Genomic DNA, 14269 nt, shown 5'->3' on the forward strand with positions numbered 1-14269 from the left:
AATAAAATTCTGTTATCAGGTAGTTAAAACGACTTTGACCATTTGAGAAACCTCAAAATGGCTAAATCTATATTTGGTCAACATATCAAACAGAATGTTATCATTTTTAGGGCCTGTTTCACAATGTTTGGATAAAGTGTCAAATAGCTATGCAACACATAAATTATTCGAAAGATAAAAGTTCCAAATAAGATACTTCGAATTTCATGACGTATAGTGCTATCTGACAGTCGTGAAACGCAAAAATACTATTTATCCTACCAATAAGTAATAAATAGCTTATTTGGAACTTATCCGGACATTGTGAAACAGGCCCTTAGACAATCAATTTATTTATTACATTATATACAATATATTTGAATTATCTGGAAAAGAACGCCTTTTGTTAACAACTTAAAAAGCACATAAACATGCAATTGCCCAATAATGTGAATATGTATCATGCGTATTACAAAAATAGAAGAATGGAAGCAATTATTCGTAAAAAGCTTTCGTTTTTATACGATTTATTATGTTAATTACAGCTGCAAGTTATGATCCCTTATAAAATACCGATTAGTACCGACAATTTCCCAATTGACCATGCCAAAAAGTGTATTATACTAACAAAATTTGTTTATCTCAGCAGCTAGGCCGTACTGCATCGGTATTGTCATATCCATACCTAAGAAAACACTTTATTAGCTCTGCACAACACGTTCAAAGACTACAAACTACATAACAGAGAAATAGAGCATAGAGCGTATAATCCTAGTCTGTGGCATCGGTGGCAAATTCAACTCAAATATAGATTCAAGCACTGCCAAAAAATTATTTCAATGTTTGACAGTTGACTGTGTGATATTACGTTAATATTAAGTCACATTGACGTCTAAAATATTTTGGAGCGCACTTTATGACAGAATATGCAACAGATGTCAATGCAACTTTTTGCGACGGTCAATTTCCATAAGTGAAAACTGTTTTATATCAAAGTCTAAACAACATTTCATTAGAGACTTTGCAATTAGATTAGATTTAGAAGGCTACAATTAAAAAATCTAATAAATTTATTACTTCTAAATTTATATTGATTAGTTCCCAAATAAAGGTCGAAGACCTGACCAGAAAAACTGGCAAGTTTTGTTTTATTAAATATTAAATTTTGATTTACAAGAAAATTGCAAGAATCTGCATATATAGGTTATTTGTAATTTACTTATATAAAAAAACATTATATTGAAATTTGTATCAAAAATATTTTTCTAATCAATAAAATATTAATTGGATTGTGATCACGACTTCTAGTCCAATCTTGAACCACAGAGACTCATAGACAAGGCTCCTAAATAACATAAGATGGAGCATCGGCGCAGTAGCACTTTATCTTTGTATTTATAAAGACAGGCATGTACTGCACCTTACTTAAGGTAAGATACAGGCTATAGCACACCTAAAGTATGTGCATATAGAGAACAAGTACGCAGTACGTCACGAACACGAACGAACGATCGACCAGTAGGACACGACGTTTTGCGATCACTTGTCAAATAAACTATTCGCTCTATACACTATTCTCTATGGATGTCGTTAGAACTTTTTTGTTCACCGTTCATTATACAACATAAAATTTATCTTGATTATTCATATGTAATATGTAATTACCATTTTTCTTATGGTAATTTTATTTATGTTCTTAGATTGTATATTTATAAGAGTTATATTAAAATTTAGTTGTTCGCTTGTTTTCCGATGATATAATATGCATAGAATATATGGCACAAAAAACGGCGCAAGAGTACAATAACATTAAACAAAAAAGTTCATCAAAGGCTGTAACGAAAAATAAAAAGCTCGAAGTGCTTGCACACACGGACAAATACAATGGAGTCGTGATATTATCTAGGTACAGTCACACACAAACGGCATTTGGAAAATAATTTAAATGTTCTAAAAAATAATATTAAATGTCTTTTTTATTGCGACAGACAAAATTCCAATGCTCAGTATTTAAAATTTAAAATATACAGTAAACCCCTTGAAATAGCGTAGTGTCATAAAATCATTTTTTTGAAGAATTCAAAAACTAGTTACACGAATTTAATATAGTTTAATTTATAACACACAGAAGCAGGTGCAAATGTAATTATTAACTAGTTTTTGTAAATTTCACACTACAGAAATATCCGCGTTATAGGGAAGAAATTCCGCGTTATAAGAGTCGGAAATTGCGTCAATCCCGCGAAATATATAAAGGGATTTCTGACCAAACGATTACTGTTAATTACACCATAAACACTTTTGTATTTGACTGTACTCTAAATGAGATAGTTATAAAAACTGGTGATTCATTATAATGTCATTTTGTAATATAAAAACTCGTACAAGACGGTAATTTCCAAAGTTTTTATATTCTGGTTTTAACCGTAATTTAGTGTTACAATTAACTTTTAGATTATCGTTTAAGTTCTTATCGCAATTATTAAAAGCGTTTAGCGTTTACGCGCTCGAGTCCCCGGGAAACGAATTCATCTTTGCTGACTAACATTCAAGTATGTTTACTATATGTCAATAAGTAGTATTATTTTTGCCTGACAAAAAAAAAATATTCTTATATTTTGAATGTGGACAAAATTGTGCAGTGTCACGTGACCATATAAATTTGACTGCCAAGCCCAAAACAAGTTGGAAAAACAACATTAAGTTCTATAAACTACATTTAAAACATTCAAATTTAAAGCAAGAAAATAAACATTTTTCAAAAAAAAAAAAAAACGAAAAAATATTCATGTATTTCCTACCAGGTCTGTTGGGTATCAGGTAGTTCTTGGGTGGGCGACCTCGTTTCCTCTTCAGCAGCAGCTGTTGGCCCGCGGGGGACAGAGCAGACATATGTTGGGGGCTGGGACCCATCACGGTACCACTTGTTAGCACACAACCTTCCATGTCTGGAATTTTTTTTAATTCTCACAATCTAGTTTACAATGAGTAAATTGATTACATTTCAAAAGTCAAAATTTATTTATTCATATAGGTAACATAATGTACACTTATGAACGTCAAAAAAAAGAAATATTAAATGAATCTAATTTTACATTTACTGCCAGTTCTCAAATCAAGTGCGTAGAACGGAAGAGAAGAACTGGCAATAAACTCTCCGCCACTCTTTTATTTTATTTTTATTTACATGTTATATAAATGTAATTATGTAAAAAATAATTTATTTACTGCACCGGTGTCCAGAGCTGGTGTTTTCCTTGATCATGGATTAAGTATCGGAATACAGCAGCACTACTCTACTTTGATGTCGGTTAAAGACAAATCTTTGTTATAAATTATAAACCATGTCTACAGCAGGGGTTTGTTTGGGCTTTACAGCGTCATACATTTAGTACAATGACATCAATAGAATAGAATATACTGTGTTTTATGTTGTTTAATTAATTTTGTATTGTATATATTACTAGCAGACTCGGCCAAGCGTTGCTGTGGCTAAGGTTTTTGTTATATTACATAGTAGTAAATTAATCAAGGGAAACCGTAGGAGAACTTATGTGAAACGTTGGTACCACGACACGGACCTAAACTAAACTACCTTTAACTCAGCGCCATCTGTTAGAATTGTATCAAATAATAAACAAATGTTAATGTTATCGTAATTTTAGTAAGGATGCCTATTTTTTTTGAAAATGAAATATAGCCTATGTCACTCAGGAATGATGTAGCTTTCCAACAGTGAAAGAATTTTTCAAATCTGCCAAGTAGTTTCGGAGCCTATTCAATTCATACAAACAAACAAAAAATCAAACCTTTCCTCTTTATAATATTAGTATAGATATAGTATAGATAGTCTATTTTATTGTGAGTTTAGCCATGTCTGTAATTGAATAAATAAATAAATAATAAATCAATCAATCAATCCCTGAATCGTACTAAAAAGTTATTCTATTTAAAATATGCATTTTGACATTAGCCATGCCAGTGGTTCGACTGGTAAGCCTTTTTAAATTGAAGAAACATTTCCAACTTAACTGCGTTTTATTTGCAAATACATTTTGAACTTGAGTTCTCAGAAGTAATATCACCGCTATTATAGATTTTTTTTCCAAAAGAGGAAATGCTGCCAGTGTTAAAGGAAAACTACTACAGGTACCATTTTTTTTAAATTTGATTTAATTTTTAATTATTATTGTTTTATTTAATAAATCCTCAGATAGAAAATAAATAACCATAGCGCACAAGTCCATCCATGGTGGCATGTATATAATAATAGCAAATATTGTATACTTTAATTTAGTATTCGCTTTCTGAGGTAAAAAAGGACTATGATACTATATCTCTACTGTGTGTAAGATGTTTCCTCTATTTTATGTATATCGTCCATTTCCCTAAGGGGTAGGCACAGACAACAGATCACTACGTCATATGTGACATTGTCCCTTCTCTTATTATTAACTGTATATAATAATCTACGATCGTTTAAAGTCTACACTGTGGATTCAACTAAAGATAATTCTAATTAAATTGTTAAAATTAAGTCAACTATTAATTGTCAACAACATTAATGTGAGTGAGCTATTTGAGTGTCCATGGGCGGCTGTATCAAAATTACATTAGCTTACTGCCCGTTTGCTCCCTGTTACAAAATAAGAATTTTAACAACTACATTCTACGTAATCGAAAAAAGGATCAAATGCTAAAATGCTAGCGAATTGATTGAATATCGACATTTAATCAACTCTCTAGAGATGCAATTAACTCTCTGATTTAACTACTTAACTGCTTACATGAAACAGAAATAATTCAACTAACCGAGAGACGTCTTTGGCGGCCGTCCTCTCCGCTTCTTGACCTTGGGGGTCAGGGGCAGCGGGGTCTTCCTGGGTCTACCGCGTCCCCGTCTCGGTGGGTCAGAGAGATCCGCATCATTCCTGGCATCCAGCGTGGAGTTTAAAATCACGGGCGTGGTTCTCGGGGGCAGCATGACGTCACCGCTGGGAGTGAACACGAGATGGCCGGACTCGCGATGCGTGGAACGGACCATACCCGACATTACTTCAGAGTTGTTCTCGCGTTTGACAACTGGCTGTTCGTTTGTCATATCCACCGTTGGGTCCTCCTGAAATTTGGAAATGCATTTAAAATCCTTTGTCAGCATTTACTTATATAGATCAATGTGCTTGTAAGTTATGGTAAAATACTCATAAATACTTAAATGTATCTAAAGAAACAATTAGTTGAATATATACAATCTCTTTCGTAGGTAATCCCGTTGCCTTGTGAACTTAGGGATAATATTTACGTTTCATTTACTTATATAGATATATTGATCTAAGTAACCTTGTAAGTTATGGTAAAATACTGATAAATACTTAAATGTATCTAATGAAACAATTAGTTGAATATATACAATCTCTTTCGTAGGTAATCCCGTTGCCTTGTGAACTTAGGGATAATATTTACGTTTCATTTACTTATATAGATATATTGATCTAAGTAACCTTGTAAGTTATGGTAAAATACTGATAAATACTTAAATGTATCTAATGAAACAATTAGTTGAATATATACAATCTCTTTCGTAGGTAATTCCGTTGCCTTGTGAACTTAGGGATAATATTTACGTTTCATTTACTTATATAGATATATTGATCTAAGTAACCTTGTAAGTTATGGTAAAATACTGATAAATACTTAAATGTATCTAATGAAACAATTAGTTGAATATATACAATCTCTTTCGTAGGTAATCCCGTTGCCTTGTGAACTTAGGGATAATATTTACGTTTCATTTACTTATATAGATATATTGATCTAAGTAACCTTGTAAGTTATGGTAAAATACTGATAAATACTTAAATGTATGTAAAGAAACAATTAGTTGAATATATACAATCTCTTTCGTAGGTAATCCCGTTGCCTTGTGAACTTAGGGATAATATTTACGTTTCATTTACTTATATAGATATATTGATCTAAGTAACCTTGTAAGTTATGGTAAAATACTGATAAATACTTAAATGTATGTAAAGAAACAATTAGTTGAATATATACAATCTCTTTCGTAGGTAATCCCGTTGCCTTGTGAACTTAGGGATAATATTTACGTTTCATTTACTTATATAGATATATTGATCTAAGTAACCTTGTAAGTTATGGTAAAATACTGATAAATACTTAAATGTATGTAAAGAAACAATTAGTTGAATATATACAATCTCTTTCGTAGGTAATCCCGTTGCCTTGTGAACTTAGGGATAATATTTACGTTTCATTTACTTATATAGATATATTGATCTAAGTAACCTTGTAAGTTATGGTAAAATACTGATAAATACTTAAATGTATGTAAAGAAACAATTAGTTGAATATATACAATCTCTTTCGTAGGTAATCCCGTTGCCTTGTGAACTTAGGGATAATATTTACGTTTCATTTACTTATATAGATATATTGATCTAAGTAACCTTGTAAGTTATGGTAAAATACTGATAAATACTTAAATGTATGTAAAGAAACAATTAGTTGAATATATACAATCTCTTTCGTAGGTAATCCCGTTGCCTTGTGAACTTAGGGATAATATTTACGTTTCATTTACTTATATAGATATATTGATCTAAGTAACCTTGTAAGTTATGGTAAAATACTGATAAATACTTAAATGTATGTAAAGAAACAATTAGTTGAATATATACAATCTCTTTCGTAGGTAATCCCGTTGCCTTGTGAACTTAGGGATAATATTTACGTTTCATTTACTTATATAGATATATTGATCTAAGTAACCTTGTAAGTTATGGTAAAATACTGATAAATACTTAAATGTATGTAAAGAAACAATTAGTTGAATATATACAATCTCTTTCGTAGGTAATCCCGTTGCCTTGTGAACTTAGGGATAATATTTACGTTTCATTTACTTATATAGATATATTGATCTAAGTAACCTTGTAAGTTATGGTAAAATACTGATAAATACTTAAATGTATGTAAAGAAACAATTAGTTGAATATATACAATCTCTTTCGTAGGTAATCCCGTTGCCTTGTGAACTTAGGGATAATATTTACGTTTCATTTACTTATATAGATATATTGATCTAAGTAACCTTGTAAGTTATGGTAAAATACTGATAAATACTTAAATGTATGTAAAGAAACAATTAGTTGAATATATACAATCTCTTTCGTAGGTAATCCCGTTGCCTTGTGAACTTAGGGATAATATTTACGTTTCATTTACTTATATAGATATATTGATCTAAGTAACCTTGTAAGTTATGGTAAAATACTGATAAATACTTAAATGTATGTAAAGAAACAATTAGTTGAATATATACAATCTCTTTCGTAGGTAATCCCGTTGCCTTGTGAACTTAGGGATAATATTTACGTTTCATTTACTTATATAGATATATTGATCTAAGTAACCTTGTAAGTTATGGTAAAATACTGATAAATACTTAAATGTATGTAAAGAAACAATTAGTTGAATATATACAATCTCTTTCGTAGGTAATCCCGTTGCCTTGTGAACTTAGGGATAATATTTACGTTTCATTTACTTATATAGATATATTGATCTAAGTAACCTTGTAAGTTATGGTAAAATACTGATAAATACTTAAATGTATGTAAAGAAACAATTAGTTGAATATATACAATCTCTTTCGTAGGTAATCCCGTTGCCTTGTGAACTTAGGGATAATATTTACGTTTCATTTACTTATATAGATATATTGATCTAAGTAACCTTGTAAGTTATGGTAAAATACTGATAAATACTTAAATGTATGTAAAGAAACAATTAGTTGAATATATACAATCTCTTTCGTAGGTAATCCCGTTGCCTTGTGAACTTAGGGATAATATTTACGTTTCATTTACTTATATAGATATATTGATCTAAGTAACCTTGTAAGTTATGGTAAAATACTGATAAATACTTAAATGTATCTAAAGAAACAATTAGTTGAATATATACAATCTCTTTCGTAGGTAATCCCGTTGCCTTGTGAACTTAGGGATAATATTTACGTTTCATTTACTTATATAGATATATTGATCTAAGTAACCTTGTAAGTTATGGTAAAATACTGATAAATACTTAAATGTATGTAAAGAAACAATTAGTTGAATATATACAATCTCTTTCGTAGGTAATCCCGTTGCCTTGTGAACTTAGGGATAATATTTACGTTTCATTTACTTATATAGATATATTGATCTAAGTAACCTTGTAAGTTATGGTAAAATACTGATAAATACTTAAATGTATGTAAAGAAACAATTAGTTGAATATATACAATCTCTTTCGTAGGTAATCCCGTTGCCTTGTGAACTTAGGGATAATATTTACGTTTCATTTACTTATATAGATATATTGATCTAAGTAACCTTGTAAGTTATGGTAAAATACTGATAAATACTTAAATGTATGTAAAGAAACAATTAGTTGAATATATACAATCTCTTTCGTAGGTAATCCCGTTGCCTTGTGAACTTAGGGATAATATTTACGTTTCATTTACTTATATAGATATATTGATCTAAGTAACCTTGTAAGTTATGGTAAAATACTGATAAATACTTAAATGTATGTAAAGAAACAATTAGTTGAATATATACAATCTCTTTCGTAGGTAATCCCGTTGCCTTGTGAACTTAGGGATAATATTTACGTTTCATTTACTTATATAGATATATTGATCTAAGTAACCTTGTAAGTTATGGTAAAATACTGATAAATACTTAAATGTATGTAAAGAAACAATTAGTTGAATATATACAATCTCTTTCGTAGGTAATCCCGTTGCCTTGTGAACTTAGGGATAATATTTACGTTTCATTTACTTATATAGATATATTGATCTAAGTAACCTTGTAAGTTATGGTAAAATACTGATAAATACTTAAATGTATGTAAAGAAACAATTAGTTGAATATATACAATCTCTTTCGTAGGTAATCCCGTTGCCTTGTGAACTTAGGGATAATATTTACGTTTCATTTACTTATATAGATATATTGATCTAAGTAACCTTGTAAGTTATGGTAAAATACTGATAAATACTTAAATGTATCTAATGAAACAATTAGTTGAATATATACAATCTCTTTCGTAGGTAATTCCGTTGCCTTGTGAACTTAGGGATAATATTTACGTTTCATTTACTTATATAGATATATTGATCTAAGTAACCTTGTAAGTTATGGTAAAATACTGATAAATACTTAAATGTATGTAAAGAAACAATTAGTTGAATATATACAATCTCTTTCGTAGGTAATCCCGTTGCCTTGTGAACTTAGGGATAATATTTACGTTTCATTTACTTATATAGATATATTGATCTAAGTAACCTTGTAAGTTATGGTAAAATACTGATAAATACTTAAATGTATGTAAAGAAACAATTAGTTGAATATATACAATCTCTTTCGTAGGTAATCCCGTTGCCTTGTGAACTTAGGGATAATATTTACGTTTCATTTACTTATATAGATATATTGATCTAAGTAACCTTGTAAGTTATGGTAAAATACTGATAAATACTTAAATGTATGTAAAGAAACAATTAGTTGAATATATACAATCTCTTTCGTAGGTAATCCCGTTGCCTTGTGAACTTAGGGATAATATTTACGTTTCATTTACTTATATAGATATATTGATCTAAGTAACCTTGTAAGTTATGGTAAAATACTGATAAATACTTAAATGTATGTAAAGAAACAATTAGTTGAATATATACAATCTCTTTCGTAGGTAATCCCGTTGCCTTGTGAACTTAGGGATAATATTTACGTTTCATTTACTTATATAGATATATTGATCTAAGTAACCTTGTAAGTTATGGTAAAATACTGATAAATACTTAAATGTATGTAAAGAAACAATTAGTTGAATATATACAATCTCTTTCGTAGGTAATCCCGTTGCTTTGTGAACTTAGGGATAATATTTACGTTTCATTTACTTATATAGATATATTGATCTAAGTAACCTTGTAAGTTATGGTAAAATACTGATAAATACTTAAATGTATCTAATGAAACAATTAGTTGAATATATACAATCTCTTTCGTAGGTAATTCCGTTGCCTTGTGAACTTAGGGATAATATTTACGTTTCATTTACTTATATAGATATATTGATCTAAGTAACCTTGTAAGTTATGGTAAAATACTGATAAATACTTAAACGTATCTAATGAGACAATTAGTTGAATATATGTACATCTTTTGTAGGTAATCCCGTTGCTTTGTGAACTTAGGGATAATATTTACGTTTCATTTACTTATATAGATATATTGATCTAAGTAACCTTGTAAGTTATGGTAAAATACTGATAAATACTTAAATGTATGTAAAGAAACAATTAGTTGAATATATACAATCTCTTTCGTAGGTAATCCCGTTGCCTTGTGAACTTAGGGATAATATTTACGTTTCATTTACTTATATAGATATATTGATCTAAGTAACCTTGTAAGTTATGGTAAAATACTGATAAATACTTAAATGTATGTAAAGAAACAATTAGTTGAATATATACAATCTCTTTCGTAGGTAATCCCGTTGCCTTGTGAACTTAGGGATAATATTTACGTTTCATTTACTTATATAGATATATTGATCTAAGTAACCTTGTAAGTTATGGTAAAATACTGATAAATACTTAAATGTATGTAAAGAAACAATTAGTTGAATATATACAATCTCTTTCGTAGGTAATCCCGTTGCCTTGTGAACTTAGGGATAATATTTACGTTTCATTTACTTATATAGATATATTGATCTAAGTAACCTTGTAAGTTATGGTAAAATACTGATAAATACTTAAATGTATGTAAAGAAACAATTAGTTGAATATATACAATCTCTTTCGTAGGTAATCCCGTTGCCTTGTGAACTTAGGGATAATATTTACGTTTCATTTACTTATATAGATATATTGATCTAAGTAACCTTGTAAGTTATGGTAAAATACTGATAAATACTTAAATGTATGTAAAGAAACAATTAGTTGAATATATACAATCTCTTTCGTAGGTAATCCCGTTGCCTTGTGAACTTAGGGATAATATTTACGTTTCATTTACTTATATAGATATATTGATCTAAGTAACCTTGTAAGTTATGGTAAAATACTGATAAATACTTAAATGTATGTAAAGAAACAATTAGTTGAATATATACAATCTCTTTCGTAGGTAATCCCGTTGCCTTGTGAACTTAGGGATAATATTTACGTTTCATTTACTTATATAGATATATTGATCTAAGTAACCTTGTAAGTTATGGTAAAATACTGATAAATACTTAAATGTATGTAAAGAAACAATTAGTTGAATATATACAATCTCTTTCGTAGGTAATCCCGTTGCCTTGTGAACTTAGGGATAATATTTACGTTTCATTTACTTATATAGATATATTGATCTAAGTAACCTTGTAAGTTATGGTAAAATACTGATAAATACTTAAATGTATGTAAAGAAACAATTAGTTGAATATATACAATCTCTTTCGTAGGTAATCCCGTTGCCTTGTGAACTTAGGGATAATATTTACGTTTCATTTACTTATATAGATATATTGATCTAAGTAACCTTGTAAGTTATGGTAAAATACTGATAAATACTTAAATGTATCTAATGAAACAATTAGTTGAATATATACAATCTCTTTCGTAGGTAATTCCGTTGCCTTGTGAACTTAGGGATAATATTTACGTTTCATTTACTTATATAGATATATTGATCTAAGTAACCTTGTAAGTTATGGTAAAATACTGATAAATACTTAAATGTATGTAAAGAAACAATTAGTTGAATATATACAATCTCTTTCGTAGGTAATCCCGTTGCCTTGTGAACTTAGGGATAATATTTACGTTTCATTTACTTATATAGATATATTGATCTAAGTAACCTTGTAAGTTATGGTAAAATACTGATAAATACTTAAATGTATGTAAAGAAACAATTAGTTGAATATATACAATCTCTTTCGTAGGTAATCCCGTTGCCTTGTGAACTTAGGGATAATATTTACGTTTCATTTACTTATATAGATATATTGATCTAAGTAACCTTGTAAGTTATGGTAAAATACTGATAAATACTTAAATGTATGTAAAGAAACAATTAGTTGAATATATACAATCTCTTTCGTAGGTAATCCCGTTGCCTTGTGAACTTAGGGATAATATTTACGTTTCATTTACTTATATAGATATATTGATCTAAGTAACCTTGTAAGTTATGGTAAAATACTGATAAATACTTAAATGTATGTAAAGAAACAATTAGTTGAATATATACAATCTCTTTCGTAGGTAATCCCGTTGCCTTGTGAACTTAGGGATAATATTTACGTTTCATTTACTTATATAGATATATTGATCTAAGTAACCTTGTAAGTTATGGTAAAATACTGATAAATACTTAAATGTATGTAAAGAAACAATTAGTTGAATATATACAATCTCTTTCGTAGGTAATCCCGTTGCCTTGTGAACTTAGGGATAATATTTACGTTTCATTTACTTATATAGATATATTGATCTAAGTAACCTTGTAAGTTATGGTAAAATACTGATAAATACTTAAATGTATCTAATGAAACAATTAGTTGAATATATACAATCTCTTTCGTAGGTAATTCCGTTGCCTTGTGAACTTAGGGATAATATTTACGTTTCATTTACTTATATAGATATATTGATCTAAGTAACCTTGTAAGTTATGGTAAAATACTGATAAATACTTAAACGTATCTAATGAGACAATTAGTTGAATATATGTACATCTTTTGTAGGTAATCCCGTTGCTTTGTGAACTTAGGGATAATATTTACGTTTCATTTACTTATATAGATATATTGATCTAAGTAACCTTGTAAGTTATGGTAAAATACTGATAAATACTTAAATGTATCTAATGAAACAATTAGTTGAATATATACAATCTCTTTCGTAGGTAATTCCGTTGCCTTGTGAACTTAGGGATAATATTTACGTTTCATTTACTTATATAGATATATTGATCTAAGTAACCTTGTAAGTTATGGTAAAATACTGATAAATACTTAAACGTATCTAATGAGACAATTAGTTGAATATATGTACATCTTTTGTAGGTAATCCCGTTGCTTTGTGAACTTAGGGATAATATTTACGTTTCATTTACTTATATAGATATATTGATCTAAGTAACCTTGTAAGTTATGGTAAAATACTGATAAATACTTAAATGTATGTAAAGAAACAATTAGTTGAATATATACAATCTCTTTCGTAGGTAATCCCGTTGCCTTGTGAACTTAGGGATAATATTTACGTTTCATTTACTTATATAGATATATTGATCTAAGTAACCTTGTAAGTTATGGTAAAATACTGATAAATACTTAAATGTATGTAAAGAAACAATTAGTTGAATATATACAATCTCTTTCGTAGGTAATCCCGTTGCCTTGTGAACTTAGGGATAATATTTACGTTTCATTTACTTATATAGATATATTGATCTAAGTAACCTTGTAAGTTATGGTAAAATACTGATAAATACTTAAATGTATGTAAAGAAACAATTAGTTGAATATATACAATCTCTTTCGTAGGTAATCCCGTTGCCTTGTGAACTTAGGGATAATATTTACGTTTCATTTACTTATATAGATATATTGATCTAAGTAACCTTGTAAGTTATGGTAAAATACTGATAAATACTTAAATGTATGTAAAGAAACAATTAGTTGAATATATACAATCTCTTTCGTAGGTAATCCCGTTGCCTTGTGAACTTAGGGATAATATTTACGTTTCATTTACTTATATAGATATATTGATCTAAGTAACCTTGTAAGTTATGGTAAAATACTGATAAATACTTAAATGTATGTAAAGAAACAATTAGTTGAATATATACAATCTCTTTCGTAGGTAATCCCGTTGCCTTGTGAACTTAGGGATAATATTTACGTTTCATTTACTTATATAGATATATTGATCTAAGTAACCTTGTAAGTTATGGTAAAATACTGATAAATACTTAAATGTATGTAAAGAAACAATTAGTTGAATATATACAATCTCTTTCGTAGGTAATCCCGTTGCCTTGTGAACTTAGGGATAATATTTACGTTTCATTTACTTATATAGATATATTGATCTAAGTAACCTTGTAAGTTATGGTAAAATACTGATAAATACTTAAATGTATGTAAAGAAACAATTAGTTGAATATATACAATCTCTTTCGTAGGTAATCCCGTTGCC

The 14269-nt window shown here is 28.9% G+C and overlaps 1 protein-coding gene across 3 annotated transcripts in view; it reads right to left on the reverse strand.

Annotated features, from left to right (window-relative positions):
• LOC110997724 (zinc finger and BTB domain-containing protein 44) overlaps nucleotides 1-14269 on the reverse strand; it is a 48909-nt gene that overhangs the window by 4290 nt on the left and 30350 nt on the right. For 2 of the 3 annotated variants that reach the window (XM_045632870.1, XM_045632869.1), the window contains exons 9-11: nucleotides 4792-5098; nucleotides 2781-2927; nucleotides 608-664 (exon numbers count right to left, since the gene is read on the reverse strand). In XM_045632870.1, the coding sequence (XP_045488826.1) occupies nucleotides 608-664; nucleotides 2781-2927; nucleotides 4792-5098 (511 nt within the window). The remainder of the gene's footprint in view (nucleotides 1-607; nucleotides 665-2780; nucleotides 2928-4791; nucleotides 5099-14269) is intronic. The other variant, XM_045632871.1, reaches the window with a different exon arrangement.

Source organism: Pieris rapae, chromosome 21 (genome assembly GCF_905147795.1).
Source record: "Pieris rapae chromosome 21, ilPieRapa1.1, whole genome shotgun sequence".
Lineage (NCBI taxonomy): Eukaryota > Metazoa > Arthropoda > Insecta > Lepidoptera > Pieridae > Pieris > Pieris rapae.